At 54.6% G+C, this 20528-nt stretch overlaps 1 protein-coding gene across 1 annotated transcript; it reads left to right on the top strand.

The window, feature by feature from the left end:
• The first annotated feature begins 4271 nt into the window (after positions 1-4271).
• On the top strand, positions 4272-10958 carry LOC140402833 (actin-1-like). The gene is made up of 2 exons (XM_072490455.1): positions 4272-4991; positions 9673-10958. Exon 2 carries the CDS (start codon positions 9725-9727, stop codon positions 10886-10888), a length of 1164 nt encoding a protein of 387 aa, XP_072346556.1. The 5' UTR covers positions 4272-4991; positions 9673-9724; the 3' UTR covers positions 10889-10958.
• Positions 10959-20528: the final 9570 nt, after the last annotated feature.

Raw genomic sequence — 20528 nt, 5'->3', positions numbered from 1 at the left:
CACACATTCCCAGGACAATCCCAGCCCCTCACACATTCCCAGGACAATCACAGCCCCTCACATATTCCCAGGATATTCCCAGCTCCTCACATAATCCCAGGATATTCCCAGCTCCTCACACAATCCCAGGCCAATCCTAGCCCCTCACACATTCCCAGGACAATCCCAGCCCCTCACACAATCCCAGGACAATCCCAGCCCCTCACACATTCCCAGGACAATCCCAGCCCCTCACACATTCCCAGGACAATCCCAGCCCCTCACACATTCCCAGGATATTCCAACCTCCTAACACAATCCCAGGATATTCCCAGCCCCTCACACATTCCCAGGACAATCCCAGCCCCTCACACATTCCCAGGACAATCCCAGCCCCTCGCACATTCCCTTATATTCCCAGCTCCTCACACATTCCCAGGAAAATCCCAGCCCCTCACATATTCCCAGGACAATCCCAGCCCCTCACACATTCCCAGGATATTCCCAGCTCCTCACACAATCCCAGGATATTCCCAGCTCCTCACACAATCCCAGGCCAATCCCAGCCCCTCACACATTCCCAGGACAGTCCCAGCCCCTCCCACATTCCCGGGATATTCCCAGCCCCTCCCACATTCCCAGGATATTCCCAGCCCCTTGCACATTCCCAGGATATTCCCAGCCCCATGCACATTCCCAGAATATTAGCAGCCCCACACACATTCCCAGGACAATCCCAGCTCCTCATACATTCCCAGGACAATCCCTGCCCCTCACACATTCCCAGGATTTTCCCACATCCTCACAATCCCAGGACAATCCCAGCCCCTCACACATTCCCTGGATATTCCCAGCACCTCACACATTCCCAGGACAATCCCAGCCCCTCACACATTCCCAGGACAATCCCAGCCCCTCACACATTCCCTGGATATTCCCAGCACCTCACACATTCCCAGGACAATCCCAGCCCCTCACACATTCCCAGGATATTCCCAGCCCCTCACACATTCCCAGGACAATCGCAGCCCCTCACACATTCCCAGGACATTCCCAGCCCCTCACACATTCCCAGGATATTCCCAGCCCCTCACACATTCCCAAGACAATCCCAGCCCCTCACACATTCCCAGGACATTCCCAGCCCCTCACACATTCCCAGGATATTCCCAGCCCCTCACACTTCCCAGGATATTCCCAGCCACTCACACATTCCCAGGGCAATACCAGCCCCTCACACATTCCCAGGATATTCCCAGCCCCTCGCACATTCCCAGATATTCCCAGCCCCTCACACATTCCCAGGATATTCCCAGCCCCTCACACAATCCCAGGATATTCCCAGCCCCTCGCACATTCCCAGGACAATCCCAGCCCCTCACACATTCCCAGGATATTCCAACCTCCTAACACAATCCCAGGATATTCCCAGCCCCTCACACATTCCCAGGATATTCCCAGCCCCTCACACATTCCCAGGACAATCCCAGCCCCTCACACATTCCCAGGACAATCGCAGCCCCTCGCATTTCCAGGAGAATCCCAGCTCCTTGCACATTCCCAGGACAATCCCAGCCCCTCACACATTCCCAGGACAATCCCAGCCCCTCACACATTCCCAAGACAATCCCAGCCCCTCACACATTCCCAGGACATTCCCAGCCCCTCACACATTCCCAGGATATTCCCAGCCCCTCACACTTCCCAGGATATTCCCAGCCACTCACACATTCCCAGGGCAATACCAGCCCCTCACACATTCCCAGGATATTCCCAGCCCCTCGCACATTCTCAGATATTCCCAGCCCCTCACACATTCCCAGGATATTCCCAGACCCCAACACATTCCCAGATATTCCCAGCCCCTCACACATGCCCAGGATATTCCCAGACCCCAACACATTCCCAGATATTCCCAGCCCCTCACACATGCCCAGGATATTCCCAGCCCCTCACACATTCCCAGGATAATCCCAGCCCCTCACACATTCCCAGGATATTCACAGCCCCTTGCACATTCCCAGGATATTCCCAGCCCCTCACACAATCCCAGGACAATCCCAGCCCCTCACACATTCCCGGGATATTCCCAGCCCCTCACATTCCCAGGACAATACCAGCCCCTCACACATTCCCAGGAGAATCCCAGCTGCTCACGCATTCCCAGGACAATCACAGCCCCTCACATATTCCCAGGATATTCCCAGCTCCTCACATAATCCCAGGATATTCCCAGCTCCTCACACAATCCCAGGCCAATCCTAGCCCCTCACACATTCCCAGGACAATCCCAGCCCCTCGCACATTCCCAGGACAATCCCAGCCCCTCGCACATTCCCAGGACAATCCCAGCCCCTCGCACATTCCCAGGACAATCCCAGCCCCTCACACAATCCCTGGACAATCCCAGCGCCTCACACAATCCCAGGACAATCCCAGCCCCTCACACATTCCCATGATATTCCCAGTCCCTCACACAATCCCAGGATATTCCCAGCCCCTCACACATTCCCAGGATATTCCCAGCCCCTCACACAATCCCAGGATATTCCCAGCCCCTCACACATTCCCAGGATATTCCCAGCCCCTCGCACATTCCTAGGACAATCCCAGCCCCTCACACATTCCCAGGATATTCCCAGCCCCTCACACAATCCCAAGATATTCCCAGCCCCTCACACATTCCCTGGACAATCCCAGTCCCTCACACATTCCCAGGATATTCCCAGCCCCTCACACAATCCCAAGATATTCCCAGCCCCTCGCACATTCCTAGGACAATCCCAGCCCCTCACACATTCCCAGGATATTCCCAGCCCCTCACACAATCCCAAGATATTCCCAGCCCCTCACACATTCCCTGGACAATCCCAGTCCCTCACACATTCCCAGGATATTCCCAGCCCCTCATACAATCCCAGGATATTCCCAGCCCCTCACTCAATCCCAGGATATTCCCAGCTCCTCACATAATCCCAGGACAATCCCAGCCCCTCACACATTCCCAGGATATTCCCAGCCCCTCACACAATCCCAGGATATTCCCAGCCCCTCGCACATTCCCAGGACAATCCCAGCCCCTCACACATTCCCAGGATATTCCAACCTCCTAACACAATCCCAGGATATTCCCAGCCCCTCACACATTCCCAGGATATTCCCAGCCCCTCACACATTCCCAGGACAATCCCAGCCCCTCACACATTCCCAGGACAATCCCAGCCCCTCACACAATCCCAGGATATTCCCTGCCCCTTACACAATCCCAGGATATTCCCAACCCCTCACACATTCCCAGGATATTCCCAGCCCCTCACACAATTCCAGGATATTCCCAGCCCCTTGCACATTCCCAGGACAATCCCAGCCCCTCACACATTCCCAGGATATTCCCAGCCTCTCACACATTCCCAGGATATTCCCTGCCCCTCCCACATTCCCAGGATATTCCCAGCCCCTCACACATTCCCAGTCAGAGCGTCATCGAATTTACAGCACAAAAGGAGGCCATTCGGCCCATCGAATCTGCACCGACCCACTTAAGCCCTCACCTCCACCCTGTCCCCGTATCCCAGTCACCCCTCCTAACCTAAGGAGCAATTTATTACGGCCAATCCACCTAACCTGCGCATCTTTGGACTGTGGGAGGAAACCGGAGCACCCGGAGGGAACCCACGCACACACGGGGAGGATTTGCAGGCTCCGCACAGACAGTGACCCAAGCCGGGAATCGAAACCAGGGACCCAGGCGCCGTGAGGCAGCAGTGCTAACCCACCGTGCTGCTCCTGCCAGTTGGCCATTCTGAATTCTCCCTCCGTGTACCCGAACAGGCGCCGGAGTGTGGCAGCTCGGGGCTTTCCCCAGTCACCTCACTGCAGCGTTAATGCCAGCCTGCTCGTGACCATAAAGATTATTAAAGAAGAAACGCGGGCCGCTTGCGCACTGTATGGGCACAAGCTGCCAACACGGAGACACGGGCAGAGTCCCAGATGGGAGTGCCCCGCGGCTGCCTGCCCGTTGCAGACATTGTGACTCAGGGCAGCCCTGTGGTATTTGGTGGGGGGCCGGGGGGGGGGGGGGGGGGGGGGGGGGGAGGGTCGTGACCTTTCCCTGAGGCTCAGAAGCATTATGTCTCCATTCGGGAGACATCTTCGGACAAAGCTCGCTCGCTCGTGAGATCATTATCTCCAGAAATTTCATAAAAGGCAGGATTACTTCCTGAACCTTTGACTCCGGAGAGGCCTGGCTGTCCGGAGCTTCAAATTGCCTCGCCGCCTCGGGTTTCAGTCACACGGGCCAATCGCCGTGGTTACATATTCAAGTGGCTGAACCACAGGGCACCTTCCGAAGGGGGCTTGCGCCTGTCACTGGGGGAGGTCTCCCTTGATTAAGGAGTAGCTGGGCCCTGTATCCAAGTGTAAAGCACTCCACAGCCTTCAATGGTTCGTCAATCAGCCAGGAATGAGAAGAATGCACTCGGGGGCGCAGACCAAAGGGCCGGGATGACAAAGGACAAACAAAAGAGCTGAGCCCATGGGCCCCACGAGGGGATTCGTGTCTGTGGCTTTCACCCTCCAGTTCCCAGGCTCCGGCTTCGCCGCAATAGGACACCACATCCTGTCAGGCTGGGGCGGAGCACAATCCGGGCGACTGCCGGCGGGTTAATCATAGAATCCCTGCAGTCAGAAGGAGGCCATTCGGCCCATTGATTCTGCACCTACCCTCTGAAATAGCCTTCTATGCAGGACCAATCCCCAACCCTATCCCGTAACCCCGTTATCTCAACTAATTTGGACACTGAGGGACAATTTAGCATTGGCCAATCCACCTAACCCGCACATCTCTGGACTGTGGGAGGGAACTGGAGCACCCGGGGGAAACCCACGCAGACACGGGGAGGACGTGCAGACTCCGCACAGACAGTGACCCAAGCCGGAATCGAACCTGGGACCCTGGCGCCGTGAGGCAGCAGTGCTAACCGGGGTCCCTGGAGCTGAGACCTAGGTTGGAGGTGAACGAGGGTTTGGAGGCAATTGGGGATTTGGAGGTGATGGAGCGGTTGGAGGTGAACGAGGGTTGGAGGCAACGGAGGGGTTGGGGTGACATAGAGTAAGGATGAGGGGTTGGGGGAGGGGATTGGGGAGGGGATTGGGAAGGGGATTGGGGAGGGGATTGGGGGGGATTGGGGAGGGATTGGGGTGGATTTGGGAGGGGATGGGGGATTGGGGAGGGGATTGGGGAGGGGATTGGGGGGGATTGGGGAGGGGATTGGGGGGGATTGGGGAGGGCATTGGGGGGGGGATTGGGGAGGGCATTGGGGGGCGATTGGGGTGAGGGTTGGGGAGGGGATTGGGGTGAGGGTTGGGGAGGGGATTGGGGAGGGGGTTGGGGAGGGGGTTGGGGAGGGGATTGGGGAGGGGATTGGGGGGGATTGGGGGGGATTGGGGAGGGATTGGGGGGGATTGGGGAGCAGATTGGGGAGGGATTGGGGGGGATTGGGGAGGGGATTGGGGGGATTGGGGTGAGGTTTGGGGAGGGGATTGGGGGGATTCGGGAGGGGATGGGGGATTGGGGAGGGGATTGGGGGGGATTGGGGAGGGGATTGGGGTGAGGGTTGGGGAGGGGATTGGGGTGAGGGTTGGGGAGGGGATTGGGGAGGGGATTTGGGGGGATTGGGGAGGGATTGGGGGGGATTGGGGAGGGATTGGGGGGGATTGGGGAGGGATGGGGAGGGATTGGGGGGGATTGGGGAGCAGATTGGGGAGGGATTGGGGAGGGATTGGGGGGGATTGGGGTGAGGTTTGGGGAGGGAATTGGGGGTGAGGTTGGGGGAGGGGATTGGGGAGGGGATTTGGGGGGATTGGGGAGGGATTGGGGGGGATTGGGGAGGGATTGGGGAGGGATTGGGGGGGATTGGGGGGGATTGGGGAGGGATGGGGAGGGATTGGGGGGGATTGGGGAGCAGATTGGGGAGGGATTGGGGAGGGATTGGGGGGGATTGGGGTGAGGTTTGGGGAGGGGATTGGGGGTGAGGTTGGGGGAGGGGATTGGGGGTGAGGTTTGGGGGTGAGGTTGGGGGAGGGGATTGGGGGTGAGGTTTGGGGGTGAGATTGGGGAGTGGGTCTGGAAGCGGTTGGGGTGAGGGGCTGACCTTGGGTAGGGGGTCGGCGTGGGGGAGGGAGGTCAGTGTTGAGGTGGGTTTGGTGTCGGGGAAGAGGTTGGTGTGGGGGTGGGGAGGGGATGAGGGTGGGAGGTGATGGAGGGGTTTGGAGGTGAAGGAGGGGTTGGGGGTGACAGAGGGATTTGAGGTGACGGAGGGGTTGGAGGTGATGGAGGGGTTGGAGGTGAAGGAGGGGTTGGAGGTGAAGGAGGGGTTGGAGATGATGGAGAGGTTGGAGGTGAAGGAGGGGTTGGAGGTGACAGAGGGGTTGGAGGTGAAGGAGGGGTTGGAGGTGAAGGAGGTGTTGGAGGTGAAGGAGGGGATGGAGGGGTTGGAGGTGAAGGAGGGGTTGGAGGTGACAGAGGGGTTGGAGGTGACAGAGGGGTTGGAGGTGAAGGAGGGGTTGGAGGTGATGGAGGGGTTGGAGGTGATGGAGGGGTTGGAGGTGAAGGAGGGGTTGGAGGTGACAGAGGGGTTGGAGGTGAAGGAGGGGTTGGAGGTGAAGGAGGGGTTGGAGGTGAAGGAGGGGTTGGAGATGAAGGAGGGGTTGGAGGTGAAGGAGGGGTTGGAGGTGAAGGAGGTGTTGGAGGTGAAGGAGGGGTTGGAGGTGACGGAGGGGTTGGAGGTGAAGGAGGGGTTGGAGGTGAAGGAGGGGTTGGAGGTGAAGGAGGGGTTGGAGGTGAAGGAGGGGTTGGAGGTGACGGAGGGGTTGGAGATGAAGGAGGTGTTGGAGGTGAAGGAGGGGTTGGAGGTGACAGAGGGGATAGAACAAACAAAGAACAAAGAAATGTACAGCACAGGAACAGGCCCTTCGGCCCTCCAAGCCCGTGCCGACCATACTGCCCGACTAAACTACAATCTTCTACACTTCCTGGGTCCGTATCCTTCTATTCCCATCCTATTCATATATTTGTCAAGATGCCCCTTAAATGTCACTATCGTCCCTGCTTCCACCACCTCCTCCGGTAGCGAGTTCCAGGCACCCACTACCCTCTGCGTAAAAAACTTGCCTCGTACATCTACTCTAAACCTTGCCCCTCTCACCTTAAACCTATGCCCCCTAGTAATTGACCCCTCTACCCTGGGGAAAAGCCTCTGACTATCCACTCTGTCTATGCCCCTCATAATTTTGTATACCTCTATCAGGTCGCCCCTCAACCTCCTTCGTTCCAGTGAAAACAAACCGAGTTTATTCAATCGCTCCTCATAGCTAATGCCCTCCATACCAGGCAACATTCTGGTAAATCTCTTCTGCACCCTCTCTAAAGCCTCCACATCCTTCTGGTAGTGTGGCGACCAGAATTGAACACTATACTCCAAGTGTGGCCTAACTAAGGTTCTATACAGCTGCAACATGACTTGCCAATTCTTATACTCAATGCCCCGGCCAATGAAGGCAAGCATGCCGTATGCCTTCTTGACTACCTTCTCCACCTATGTTGCCCCTTTCAATGACCTGTGGACCTGTACTCCTAGATCTCTTTGACTTTCAATACTCTTGAGGGTTCTACCATTCACTGTATAAATGGAGTGGAGGTGACGGAGGGGTTGGAGGTGACGGAGGGGTTGGAGGTGAAGGAGGGGTTGGAAGTGGCGGAGGAGGTAATTGGGGTGAGGTTGGGGAGGGGGGGTTGGGGAGGGGGTGAGGTTGGGGAGGGGGAGGGGTTGGGGAGGGGTGAGGTTGGGGAGGGGTTGGGGAGGGGTGAGGTTGGGGAGGGGGAGGGGTTGAGGTTGGGGAGGGGGTGAGGTTGGGGATGGGGTGAGGTTGGGGAGGGGGAGGGACAGGGGGTGAGGTTGGGGAGGGGGTGAGGAGGGGGAGCGGTTGGGGAGGGGAGGGGTTTGGGGTGAGGTTGGGGAGGGGGTGGGGCAGAGGGTGAGGTTGGGGATGGGGGTGGGGTTGGGGAGGGGAGGGGCAGGGGGTGAGGTTGGGTATGGGCAGGGGGTGAGGTGGGGGAGGAGGAGGGGCAGGGGTGAGGTTGGGGAGGGGGTGGGGTTGGGGAGGGAGTGGGGACGGGTTTATTTTGGGGAGGGGGTTATTTTGGCGAGGGGATTATTTTGGGGAGGGGGATGGGGAGGGGTTTATTTTGGGGTGGGGAAGGGGTTATTTTGGGGAGGGGGTTATTTTGGGGAGGGGGTGGGGAGGGGGTTATTTTGGGGAGGGGGTGGGGATGGGTTTATTTTGGGGAGGGGGTGGGGAGGGGGTTATTTTGGGGAGGGGATTATTTTGGGGAGGGGGTGGGGAGGGGTTTATTTTGGGGAGGGGAGGTGTTTATTTTGGGGAGGGGGAGGGGAGGGGGTTATTTTGGGAAGGGGAGGGGAGGGGGTTATTTTGGGGAGGGGGTTATTTTGGAGAGGGGGAGGGGGTTATTTTGGGGAGGGGAGGGGGTTATTTTGGGGAGGGGGAGGGGGTTATTTTGGGGAGGGGTTTGGGGTTATTTTGGGGTGGGGAGGGGATTGTTTTGGGGAGGGGGTTGTTTTGGGGAGGGGGAGAAGGATATTGTGGGGAGGGGGAGGGGGTTATTTTGGGGAGGGGGTGGGGAGGGGGATATTTTGGGGAGGGGGAGGGGGTTGTTTTGGGGAGGGGAGGGGAGGGGTTTATTTTGGGGAGGAGAGGGGGTTATTTTGGGGAGGGGTAGGGGAGGAGGTTATTTTGGAGAGGGGGAGAGGAGGGGGTTATTTTGGAGAGGGGAGGGGGTTATTTTGGGGAGGGGAGGGGGTTATTTTGGGGAGGGGATGGGAAGGGGGCTGTTTTGGGGAGGGGGTTGGGGTTATTTTGGGGAGGGGGTGGAGAGGGGATTGTTTTGGGAAGGGGGAGGAGGATATTTTGGGGAGGGGGAGGGGGTTATTTTGGGGAGGGGGTGGGGAGGGGGATATTTTGGGAAGGGGGTGGGGAGGGGGATATTTTGGGGAAGGGGAGGGGGTTATTTTGGGGAGGGGGAGGGGGTTATTTTGGGGAGGGGGTGGGGAGGGGGATATTTTGGGGAGGGGGTTGTTTTGGGAAGGGGTTATTTTGGGGAGGGGTTGGGGAGGGGGATATTTTGTGGAAGTGGAGGGGGTTATTTTGGGGAGGGGGTGGGGAGGGGGATATTTTGGGTAGGGGGTGGGGAGGGGGATATTTTGGGGAAGGGGAGGGGGTTATTTTGGGGAGGGGGAGGGGGTTATTTTGGGGACGGGGTGGGGAGGGGGATATTTTGGGGAAGGGGAGGGGGTTATTTTGGGGAGGGGCTGGGGAAGGGGATATTTTGGGGAGGGGGAGGGGAGGAGGAGGCGGGGCCTCCGTCAGTGGCAGCAGCTCAGGGTGCATCTCTGTGACCTCATCACCTGACCCGGGGTCAGAGGTTAGCTGCGCCATTGTGAGATGGGAGCGGTTACCCCGGCGATGAGCCCTGCGGCTGGGGTGGGGGTTTTGCTTTGCAGACGTGCTGGGGGAGAGTCACGCAAACGGTGACACGAGAGAGAGAGAGAGAGAGAGAGAGGGGGGGAAGGAGAAAGCGAGGGAGAGAGAGGAGACTCACTATTTGCCTGTGTAAAGGAGGAGCTGACCACTCGGAGGACCTCGGACGAGCTGCCCACCCGCTGCCAGAATGAGTAAACCCTCCCCCGTGGTCCCTCAGGGGACCCCCATGTGCCAGGAGACCTTCACCGAGACGGCTGCCGTGGTGATGGACAACGGCACCGGCTACACCAAGGCTGGCTTTGCTGGCGACGACAAGCCTCGTGTGGTGGTGCGTTCCCTGGTGGGCATCCCCAACCACGCCACGGACGAGTTCCACAAGGGGCCGGACTACTTCATCGGCAGTGCCATCCCCAACAACCCCTGGATCATCAAGACCCCCGTGGTGACCAACGGCATTGTGACGGACTGGGACGCCCTGGAGATGCTCTGGCATCACGTCTTCTACCAGGAGCTGCGTGTGGCCACCGAGGAACACGCCGTGCTGCTGTCTGATGCCCCCCTGTCCCCTGCCACCAACCGGGAGAAGGCCGCCGAGCTCCTGTTTGAGGGCTTCTGCGTGCCGGCCATGTACGTGGCCCACCAGTCCTTGCTCTCCCTCTACTCCACGGGCAGGACCACCGGCCTGATCATCGAGTCGGGCCTGGGCGTCTCCTACACGGCCCCCATCCACAACGGCTACACCCTGCCCCACGCCACCTACCGGCTGGACCTGGCTGGCGGGGGCCTGACCGACTACATGGCCAAGCTGCTGGAGGAGTGCGGCAACCCCTTCAGCCCCGAGGAGATGCACATTGTGCGCAACATCAAGGAGTCCTGCTGCTACGTGGCTCAGGACTTCAACGAGGAGATGGTGGCCAACGAGAATGACTACCTGACCGACTATGAGCTGCCCGACGGCCACATCATCACCATCGGCAACGAGCGCTTCCGCTGCCCCGAGTCGCTCTTCAAGCCTGAGGTGGTAGGCCTCACCGACCCCGGCCTACACGCCCTGGCCATGAAGAGCCTGGAGAAGTGCAGGGCCGAGCACCGGCCTGAGCTCCTCAACAACATCGTGCTGTCGGGCGGCTCCTCCATGTTCCCGGGCTTCGCGGAACGCATCCAGAGGGAGATGGGCGAGCTGGCGCCCAGCCGGGCCAAGCTCAACGTCTACGCCTCCCCCCAGCGCAAGTTCTCAGTGTGGATCGGGGGCTCCATCACCGCATGTCTCAACACCTTCCAGTCCATGTGGATCAGCCGGAGGGAGTACGACGAGAAGGGCCCAGTCATTGTCCATCGCAAGTGTTTCTGAGAGATGTTTCGGTGTGAGGGGAGTGCGTGGGAGGGAACATTCTAATAAATAAAGAAAATAAAACTTTTAACCTGTGTCTCATTCTCCTTCTGCACAGCCTCAGTGAACAGATAGTACGCTGGGGTGGTACAACGGTTAGCACTGCTGCCTCACAGGGCCAGGGACTCAAAGCACAATCCGCACAGGAACAGGCCCTTCGGCCCTCCAAGCCTGTACCGGCCATGATACCAACCTTGGCCCAAACCCTCAGCCCTTCCTTGTGCCGTCTCCCTCTATACCCGTCCTGTCCGTGTGTTTGTCGAGATGCCTTTTGAACGCCGTTAATGTATCTGCTCCCACAGCCTCCCCTGGCCACGCGTTCCAGACACTCACCACCCTCTGTGTAAAAACCGGCCTCGCACATCTCCTCGAAACTTTGCCCCACGGACCTTAAACCTGTGCTCCCTGGTGACTGCCCCCTCCACCCTGGGACAGAGTGCCTGCCCGTCCACTCTATCCACGCCCCTCATAATCCTGTAGCCCTCTATCAGGTCGCCCTGTCGGTGTGCGTTTCCAATTCCAATTCCTTCTGCGGCAAAGAGTTCCACAGATTCACCCCCCTCTGGCTGAAGAAATTCCTCCTCATCTCGGTTTTAAAGGATCGTCCCTTCAGTCTGAGATTGTCCTCTGGTTCTTGTTTCTCCTACAAGTGGAAACATCCTCTCCACGTCCACTCTATCCAGGCCTCGCAGTATCCTCTAAGTTTCAGTAAGATCCCCCCTCATCCTTCTAAACTCCAACGAGTACAAACCCAGAGTCCTCAACCGTTCCTCATACAAGCTCTTCATTCCAGGGATCGTTCTTGTGAACCTCCTCTGGACCCTTTCCACGGTAGCAGAGTGCATTTGCCTTCCTAACTGCCGACTGAACCTGCACATTAACCCTGGGGTCGGGATCTCAGAGCCCTGTGGGCGGGATCTCAGAGTCCTGGGGGCGGGATCGCAGAGCCCTGGGGGCGGGATCTCAGAGCCCTGTGGGTGGGATCGCAGAGCCCTGTGGGCGGGATCGCAGAGCCCTGTGGGCAGGATCGCAGAGCCCTGTGGGCAGGATCGCAGAGCCCTGTGGGCGGGATCGCAGAGCCCTGTGGGCGGGATCGCAGAGCCCTGTGGGCGTGATCGCAGAGCCCTGTGGGCGGGATCGCAGAGCCCTGTGGGTGGGATCGCAGAGCCCTGTGGGTGGGATCGCAGAGCCCTGTGGGCGGGATCGCAGAGCCCTGGGGGCGGGATCGCAGAGCCCTGTGGGCGGGATCGCAGAGCCCTGGGGGCGGGTTCGCGTAAGTGTGTGTGATCAGTGTGTGTGATCAGGTCAGTGTGTGTGATCAGTGTGTGTGATCAGGTCAGTGTGTGTGATCAGTGTGTGTGATCAGGTCAGTGTGTGATCAGTGTGTGTGATCAGGTCAGTGTGTGTGATCAGTGTGTGTGATCAGGTCAGTGTGTGTGATCAGTGTGTGTGATCAGGTCAGTGTGTGATCAGTGTGTGTGATCAGGTCAGTGTGTGTGATCAGTGTGTGTGATCAGTGTGTGTGATCAGGTCAGTGTGTGTGATCAGTGTGTGTGATCAGGTCAGTGTGTGTGATCAGTGTGTGTGATCAGGTCAGTGTGTGTGATCAGGTCAGTGTGTGATCAGGTCAGTGTGTGTGATCAGTGTGTGTGATCAGGTCAGTGTGTGAGATCAGTGTGTGTGATCAGGTCAGTGTGTGTAATCAGTGTGTGTGATCAGGTCAGTGTGTGTGATCAGTGTGTGTGATCAGGTCAGTGTGTGTGATCAGTGTGTGTGATCAGGTCAGTGTGTGATCAGTGTGTGTGATCAGGTCAGTGTGTGTGATCAGTGTGTGTGATCAGGTCAGTGTGTGTGATCAGTGTGTGTGATCAGGTCAGTGTGTGTGATCAGGTCAGTGTGTGTGATCAGGTCAGTGTGTGATCAGGTCAGTGTGTGTAATCAGTGTGTGTGATCAGGTCAGTGTGTGTGATCAGTGTGTGTGATCAGGTCAGTGTGTGTGATCAGTGTGTGTGATCAGGTCAGTGTGTGATCAGTGTGTGTGATCAGGTCAGTGTGTGTGATCAGTGTGTGTGATCAGGTCAGTGTGTGATCAGTGTGTGTGATCAGGTCAGTGTGTGTGATCAGTGTGTGTGATCAGTGTGTGTGATCAGGTCAGTGTGTGTGATCAGTGTGTGTGATCAGGTCAGTGTGTGTGATCAGTGTGTGTGATCAGGTCAGTGAGTGATCAGTGTGTGTGATCAGGTCAGTGTGTGTGATCAGTGTGTGTGATCAGGTCAGTGTGTGTGATCAGGTCAGTGTGTGTGATCAGGTCAGTGTGTGATCAGGTCAGTGTGTGTGATCAGTGTGTGTGATCAGGTCAGTGTGTGTGATCAGTGTGTGTGATCAGGTCAGTGTGTGAGATCAGTGTGTGCGATCAGGTCAGTGTGTGTGATCAGTGTGTGCGATCAGGTCAGTGTGTGTGATCAGTGTGTGTGATCAGGTCAGTGTGTGATCAGTGTGTGTGATCAGGTCAGTGTGTGTGATCAGTGTGTGTGATCAGGTCAGTGTGTGTGATCAGTGTGTGTGATCAGGTCAGTGTGTGTGATCAGTGTGTGTGATCAGGTCAGTGTGTGAGATCAGTGTGTACGATCAGGTCAGTGTGTGAGATCAGTGTGTGTGATCAGGTCAGTGTGTGAGATCAGTGTGTGTGATCAGTGTGTGTGATCAGGTCAGTGTGTGATCAGGTCAGTGTGTGTGATCAGGTCAGTGTGTGATCAGGTCAGTGTGTGTGATCAGGTCAGTGTGTGTGATCAGGTCAGTGTGTGAGATCAGGTCAGTGTGTGTGATCAGGTCAGTGTGTGTGATCAGGTCAGTGTGTGTGATCAGTGTGTGTGATCAGGTCAGTGTGTGTGATCAGTGTGTGTGATCAGGTCAGTGTGTGATCAGTGTGTGTGATCAGGTCAGTGTGTGTGATCAGTGTGTGTGATCAGGTCAGTGTGTGTGATCAGTGTGTGTGATCAGGTCAGTGTGTGTGATCAGTGTGTGTGATCAGGTCAGTGTGTGTGATCAGTGTGTGTGATCAGGTCAGTGTGTGTGATCAGTGCGTGTGATCAGGTCAGTGTGTGAGATCAGGTCAGTGTGTGTGATCAGTGTGTGTGATCAGGTCAGTGTGTGTGATCAGTGTGTGTGATCAGGTCAGTGTGTGTGATCAGTGTGTGTGATCAGGTCAGTGTGTGAGATCAGTGTGTGTGATCAGGTCAGTGTGTGTGATCAGTGTGTGTGATCAGGTCAGTGTGTGATCAGTGTGTGTGATCAGGTCAGTGTGTGTGATCAGGTCAGTGTGTGATCAGTGTGTGTGATCAGGTCAGTGTGTGATCAGTGTGTGTGATCAGGTCAGTGTGTGTGATCAGGTCAGTGTGTGATCAGTGTGTGTGATCAGGTCAGTGTGTGATCAGTGTGTGTGATCAGGTCAGTGTGTGTGATCAGGTCAGTGTGTGATCAGTGTGTGTGATCAGGTCAGTGTGTGTGATCAGTGTGTGTGATCAGGTCAGTGTGTGTGATCAGTGTGTGTGATCAGGTCAGTGTGTGATCAGTGTGTGCGATCAGGTCAGTGTGTGAGATCAGTGTGTGTGATCAGGTCAGTGTGTGTGATCAGTGTGTGTGATCAGGTCAGTGTGTGTGATCAGTGTGTGTGATCAGGTCAGTGTGTGAGATCAGGTCAGTGTGTGTGATCAGTGTGTGTGATCAGGTCAGTGTGTGCGATCAGTGTGTGTGATCAGGTCAGTGTGTGTGATCAGTGTGTGTGATCAGGTCAGTGTGTGATCAGTGTGTGTGATCAGGTCAGTGTGTGATCAGGTCAGTGTGTGTGATCAGGTCAGTGTGTGTGATCAGTGTGTGTGATCAGGTCAGTGTGTGTGATCAGGTCAGTGTGTGTGATCAGTGTGTGTGATCAGGTCAGTGTGTGTGATCAGTGTGTGTGATCAGGTCAGTGTGTGTGACCAGTGTGTGTGATCAGGTCAGTGTGTGTGATCAGTGTGTGTGATCAGGTCAGTGTGTGATCAGTGTGTGTGATCAGGTCAGTGTGTGTGATCAGTGTGTGTGATCAGTGTGTGTGATCAGGTCAGTGTGTGTGATCAGGTCAGTGTGTGTGATCAGGTCAGTGTGTGATCAGTGTGTGTGATCAGGTCAGTGTGTGTGATCAGTGTGTGTTATCAGGTCAGTGTGTGATCAGTGTGTGTGATCAGGTCAGTGTGTGATCAGTGTGTGTGATCAGGTCAGTGTGTGTGATCAGGTCAGTGTGTGTGATCAGGTCAGTGTGTGTGATCAGTGTGTGTGATCAGGTCAGTGTGTGTGATCAGGTCAGTGTGTGTGATCAGTGTGTGTGATCAGGTCAGTGTGTGTGATCAGTGTGTGTGATCAGGTCAGTGTGTGTGATCAGTGTGTGTGATCAGGTCAGTGTGTGATCAGTGTGTGTGATCAGGTCAGTGTGTGATCAGTGTGTGTGATCAGGTCAGTGTGTGTGATCAGGTCAGTGTGTGATCAGTGTGTGTGATCAGGTCAGTGTGTGAGATCAGGTCAGTGTGTGATCAGTGTGTGTGATCAGGTCAGTGTGTGTGATCAGTGTGTGTGATCAGGTCAGTGTGTGTGATCAGTGTGTGTGATCAGGTCAGTGTGTGTGATCAGGTCAGTGTGTGTGATCAGGTCAGTGTGTGTGATCAGTGTGTGTGATCAGTGTGTGTGATCAGGTCAGTGCGTGTGATCAGGTCAGTGTGTGTGATCAGGTCAGTGTGTGTGATCAGTGTGTGTGATCAGGTCAGTGTGTGTGATCAGTGTGTGTGATCAGGTCAGTGTGTGTGATCAGTGTGTGTGATCAGGTCAGTGTGTGTGATCAGTGTGTGTGATCAGGTCAGTGCGTGTGATCAGGTCAGTGTGTGTGATCAGGTCAGTGTGTGTGATCAGTGTGTGTGATCAGGTCAGTGTGTGTGATCAGTGTGTGAGATCAGGTCAGTGTGTGTGATCAGTGTGTGTGATCAGGTCAGTGTGTGTGATCAGTGTGTGTGATTAGGTCAGTGTGTGTGATCAGTGTGTGTGATCAGGTCAGTGTGTGTGATCAGTGTGTGTGATCAGGTCAGTGTGTGATCAGTGTGTGTGATCAGGTCAGTGTGTGTGATCAGTGTGTGTGATCAGGTCAGTGTGTGATCAGTGTGTGTGATCAGGTCAGTGTGTGATCAGTGTGTGTGATCAGGTCAGTGTGTGTGATCAGTGTGTGTGATCAGGTCAGTGTGTGTGATCAGGTCAGTGTGTGTGATCAGGTCAGTGTGTGTGATCAGTGTGTGTGATCAGTGTGTGTGATCAGTGTGTGAGATCAGGTCAGTTGTGTGATCAGTGTGTGTGATCAGGTCAGTGTGTGTGATCAGTGTGTGTGATCAGGTCAGTGTGTGATCAGTGTGTGTGATCAGGTCAGTGTGTGATCAGTGTGTGTGATCAGGTGAGTGTGTGTGATCAGTGTGTGTGATCAGGTCAGTGTTTGTGATCAGTGTGTGAGATCAGGTCAGTGTGTGTGATCAGTGTGTGTGATCAGGTCAGTGTGTGATCAGTGTGTGTGATCAGTGTGTGTGATCAGGTCCGTGTGTGTGATCAGTGTGTGTGATCAGGTCAGTGTGTGATCAGTGTGTGTGATCAGGTCAGTGTGTGTGATCAGTGTGTGTGATCAGGTCAGTGTGTGTGATCAGATCAGTGTGTGTGATCAGGTCAGTGTGTGTGATCAGTGTGTGTGATCAGTGTGTGTGATCAGTGTGTGTGATCAGTGTGTGTGATCAGGTCAGTGTGTGTGATCAGTGTGTGTGATCAGTGTGTGTGATCAGGTCAGTGTGTGTGATCAGTGTGTGTGATCACTGTGTGTGATCAGGTCAGTGTGTGATCAGTGTGTGTGATCAGGTCAGTGTGTGTGATCAGTGTGTGTGATCAGTGTGTGTGATCAGGTCAGTGTGTGTGATCAGTGTGTGTGATCAGGTCAGTGTGTGATCAGTGTGTGTGATCAGTGTGTGTGATCAGGTCAGTGTGTGATCAGTGTGTGTGATCAGGTCAGTGTGTGTGATCAGTGTGTGTGATCAGTGTGTGTGATCAGGTCAGTGTGTGATCAGTGTGTGTGATCAGGTAAGTGTGTGATCAGTGTGTGTGATCAGGTCAGTGTGTGTGATCAGGTCAGTGTGTGTGATCAGTGTGTGTGATCAGGTCAGTGTGTGATCAGTGTGTGTGATCAGGTCAGTGTGTATGATCAGTGTGTGTGATCAGGTCAGTGTGTGATCAGGTCAGTGTGTGTGATCAGGTCAGTGTGTGTGATTTGGTCAGTGTGTGATCAGTGTGTGTGATCAGGTCAGTGTGTGTGATCAGTGTGTGTGATCAGGTCAGTGTGTGATCAGTGTGTGTGATCAGGTCAGTGTGTGTGATCAGTGTGTGTGATCAGGTCAGTGTGTGATCAGTGTGTGTGATCAGGTCAGTGTGTGTGATCAGTGTGTGTGATCAGGTCAGTGTGTGATCAGTGTGTGTGATCAGGTCAGTGTGTGTGATCAGTGTGTGTGATCAGGTCAGTGTGTGATCAGTGTGTGTGATCAGGTCAGTGTGTGATCAGTGTGTGTGATCAGGTCAGTGTGTGTGATCAGTGTGTGTGATCAGGTCAGTGTGTGTGATCAGGTCAGTGTGTGTGATCAGGTCAGTGTGTGTGATCAGTGTGTGTGATCAGTGTGTGTGATCAGTGTGTGAGATCAGGTCAGTTGTGTGATCAGTGTGTGTGATCAGGTCAGTGTGTGTGATCAGTGTGTGTGATCAGGTCAGTGTGTGATCAGTGTGTGTGATCAGGTCAGTGTGTGATCAGTGTGTGTGATCAGGTCAGTGTGTGTGATCAGTGTGTGTGATCAGGTCAGTGTTTGTGATCAGTGTGTGAGATCAGGTCAGTGTGTGTGATCAGTGTGTGTGATCAGGTCAGTGTGTGATCAGTGTGTGTGATCAGTGTGTGTGATCAGGTCCGTGTGTGTGATCAGTGTGTGTGATCAGGTCAGTGTGTGATCAGTGTGTGTGATCAGGTCAGTGTGTGTGATCAGTGTGTGTGATCAGGTCAGTGTGTGATCAGTGTGTGTGATCAGATCAGTGTGTGTGATCAGGTCAGTGTGTGTGATCAGTGTGTGTGATCAGTGTGTGTGATCAGTGTGTGTGATCAGTGTGTGTGATCAGGTCAGTGTGTGTGATCAGTGTGTGTGATCAGTGTGTGTGATCAGGTCAGTGTGTGTGATCAGTGTGTGTGATCACTGTGTGTGATCAGGTCAGTGTGTGATCAGTGTGTGTGATCAGGTCAGTGTGTGTGATCAGTGTGTGTGATCAGGTCAGTGTGTGATCAGTGTGTGTGATCAGTGTGTGTGATCAGGTCAGTGTGTGTGATCAGGTCAGTGTGTGTGATCAGGTCAGTGTGTGATCAGTGTGTGTGATCAGGTCAGTGTGTGATCAGTGTGTGTGATCAGGTCAGTGTGTGTGATCAGGTCAGTGTGTGTGATCAGTGTGTGTGATCAGGTCAGTGTGTGATCAGTGTGTGTGATCAGGTCAGTGTGTATGATCAGTGTGTGTGATCAGGTCAGTGTGTGATCAGGTCAGTGTGTGTCCAGTGTGTGTGATCAGGTCAGTGTGTGTGATCAGTGTGTGTGATCAGGTCAGTGTGTGATCAGTGTGTGTGATCAGGTCAGTGTGTGTGATCAGTGTGTGTGATCAGGTCAGTGTGTGATCAGTGTGTGTGATCAGGTCAGTGTGTGTGATCAGTGTGTGTGATCAGGTCAGTGTGTGATCAGTGTGTGTGATCAGGTCAGTGTGTGTGATCAGTGTGTGTGATCAGGTCAGTGTGTGTGATCAGTGTGTGTGATCAGGTCAGTGTGTGTGATCAGTGTGTGTGATCAGTGTGTGTGATCAGGTCAGTGTGTGAGATCAGGTCAGTGTGTGTGATCAGTGTGTGTGATCAGGTCAGTGTGTGATCAGTGTGTGTGATCAGGTCAGTGTGTGTGATCAGGGCAGTGTGTGATCAGTGTGTGTGATCAGGTCAGTGTATGTGATCAGTGTGTGTGATCAGGTCAGTGTGTGATCAGTGTGTGTGATCAGGTCAGTGTGTGTGATCAGTGTGTGTGATCAGGTCAGTGTGTGTGATCAGTGTGTGTGATCAGGTCAGTGTGTGTGATCAGTGTGTGTGATCAGTGTGTGTGATCAGTGTGTGTGATCAGTGTGTGTGATCAGGTCAGTGTGTGTGATCAGTGTGTGTGATCAGTGTGTGTGATCAGGTCAGTGTGTGATCAGTGTGTGTGATCAGGTCAGTGTGTGTGATCAGTGTGTGTGATCAGGTCAGTGTGTGTGATCAGTGTGTGTGATCAGGTCAGTGTGTGTGATCAGTGTGTGTGATCAGGTCAGTGTGTGTGATCAGTGTGTGTGATCAGGTCAGTGTGTGTGATCAGTGTGTGTGATCAGGTCAGTGTGTGTGATCAGTGTGTGTGATCAGTGTGTGTGATCAGTGTGTGTGATCAGTGTGTGTGATCAGGTCAGTGTGTGTGATCAGTGTGTGTGATCAGTGTGTGTGATCAGGTCAGTGTGTGATCAGTGTGTGTGATCAGGTCAGTGTGTGTGACCAGTGTGTGTGATCAGGTCAGTGTGTGTGATCAGTGTGTGTGATCAGTGTGTGTGATCAGGTCAGTGTGTGTGATCAGGTCAGTGTGTGATCAGTGTGTGTGATCAGGTCAGTGTGTGTGATCAGTGTGTGTGATCAGGTCAGTGTGTGTGATCAGTGTGTGTGATCAGGTCAGTGTGTGATCAGTGTGTGTGATCAGGTCAGTGTGTGATCAGTGTGTGTGATCAGGTCAGTGTGTGTGATCAGTGTGTGTGATCAGGTCAGTGTGTGATCAGTGTGTGTGATCAGGTCAGTGTGTGTGATCAGTGTGTGTGATCAGGTCAGTGTGTGATCAGTGTGTGAGATCAGGTCAGTGTGTGTGATCGGTGTGTGTGATCAGGTCAGTGTGTGTGATCAGTGTGTGTGATCAGGTCAGTGTGTGTGATCAGTGTGTGTGATCAGGTCAGTGTGTGTGATCAGTGTGTGTGATCAGGTCAGTGTGTGTGATCAGTGTGTGTGATCAGGTCAGTGTGTGTGATCAGTGTGTGTGATCAGGTCAGTGTGTGTGATCAGTGTGTGTGATCAGGTCAGTGTGTGTGATCAGTGTGTGTGATCAGGTCAGTGTGTGTGATCAGTGTGTGTGATCAGGTCAGTGTGTGATCAGTGTGTGAGATCAGGTCAGTGTGTGATCAGTGTGTGTGATCAGGTCAGTGTGTGTGATCAGTGTGTGTGATCAGGTCAGTGTGTGATCAGTGTGTGAGATCAGGTCAGTGTGTGTGATCAGGTCAGTGTGTGTGATCAGGTCAGTGTGTGTGATCAGTGTGTGTGCATCAGTGTGTGTGATCAGGTCAGTGTGTGTGATCAGGTCAGTGTGTGTGATCAGTGTGTGAGATCAGGTCAGTGTGTGTGATCAGGTCAGTGTGTGTGATCAGTGTGTGTGATCAGGTCAGTGTGTGTGATCAGTGTGTGTGATCAGGTCAGTGTGTG

This window comes from Scyliorhinus torazame, chromosome 26 (genome assembly GCF_047496885.1).
Source record: "Scyliorhinus torazame isolate Kashiwa2021f chromosome 26, sScyTor2.1, whole genome shotgun sequence".
Lineage (NCBI taxonomy): Eukaryota > Metazoa > Chordata > Chondrichthyes > Carcharhiniformes > Scyliorhinidae > Scyliorhinus > Scyliorhinus torazame.
The sequence above is the reverse complement of the archived record's forward strand: the minus strand, read 5'-3'. Positions and strand labels throughout refer to the sequence as shown.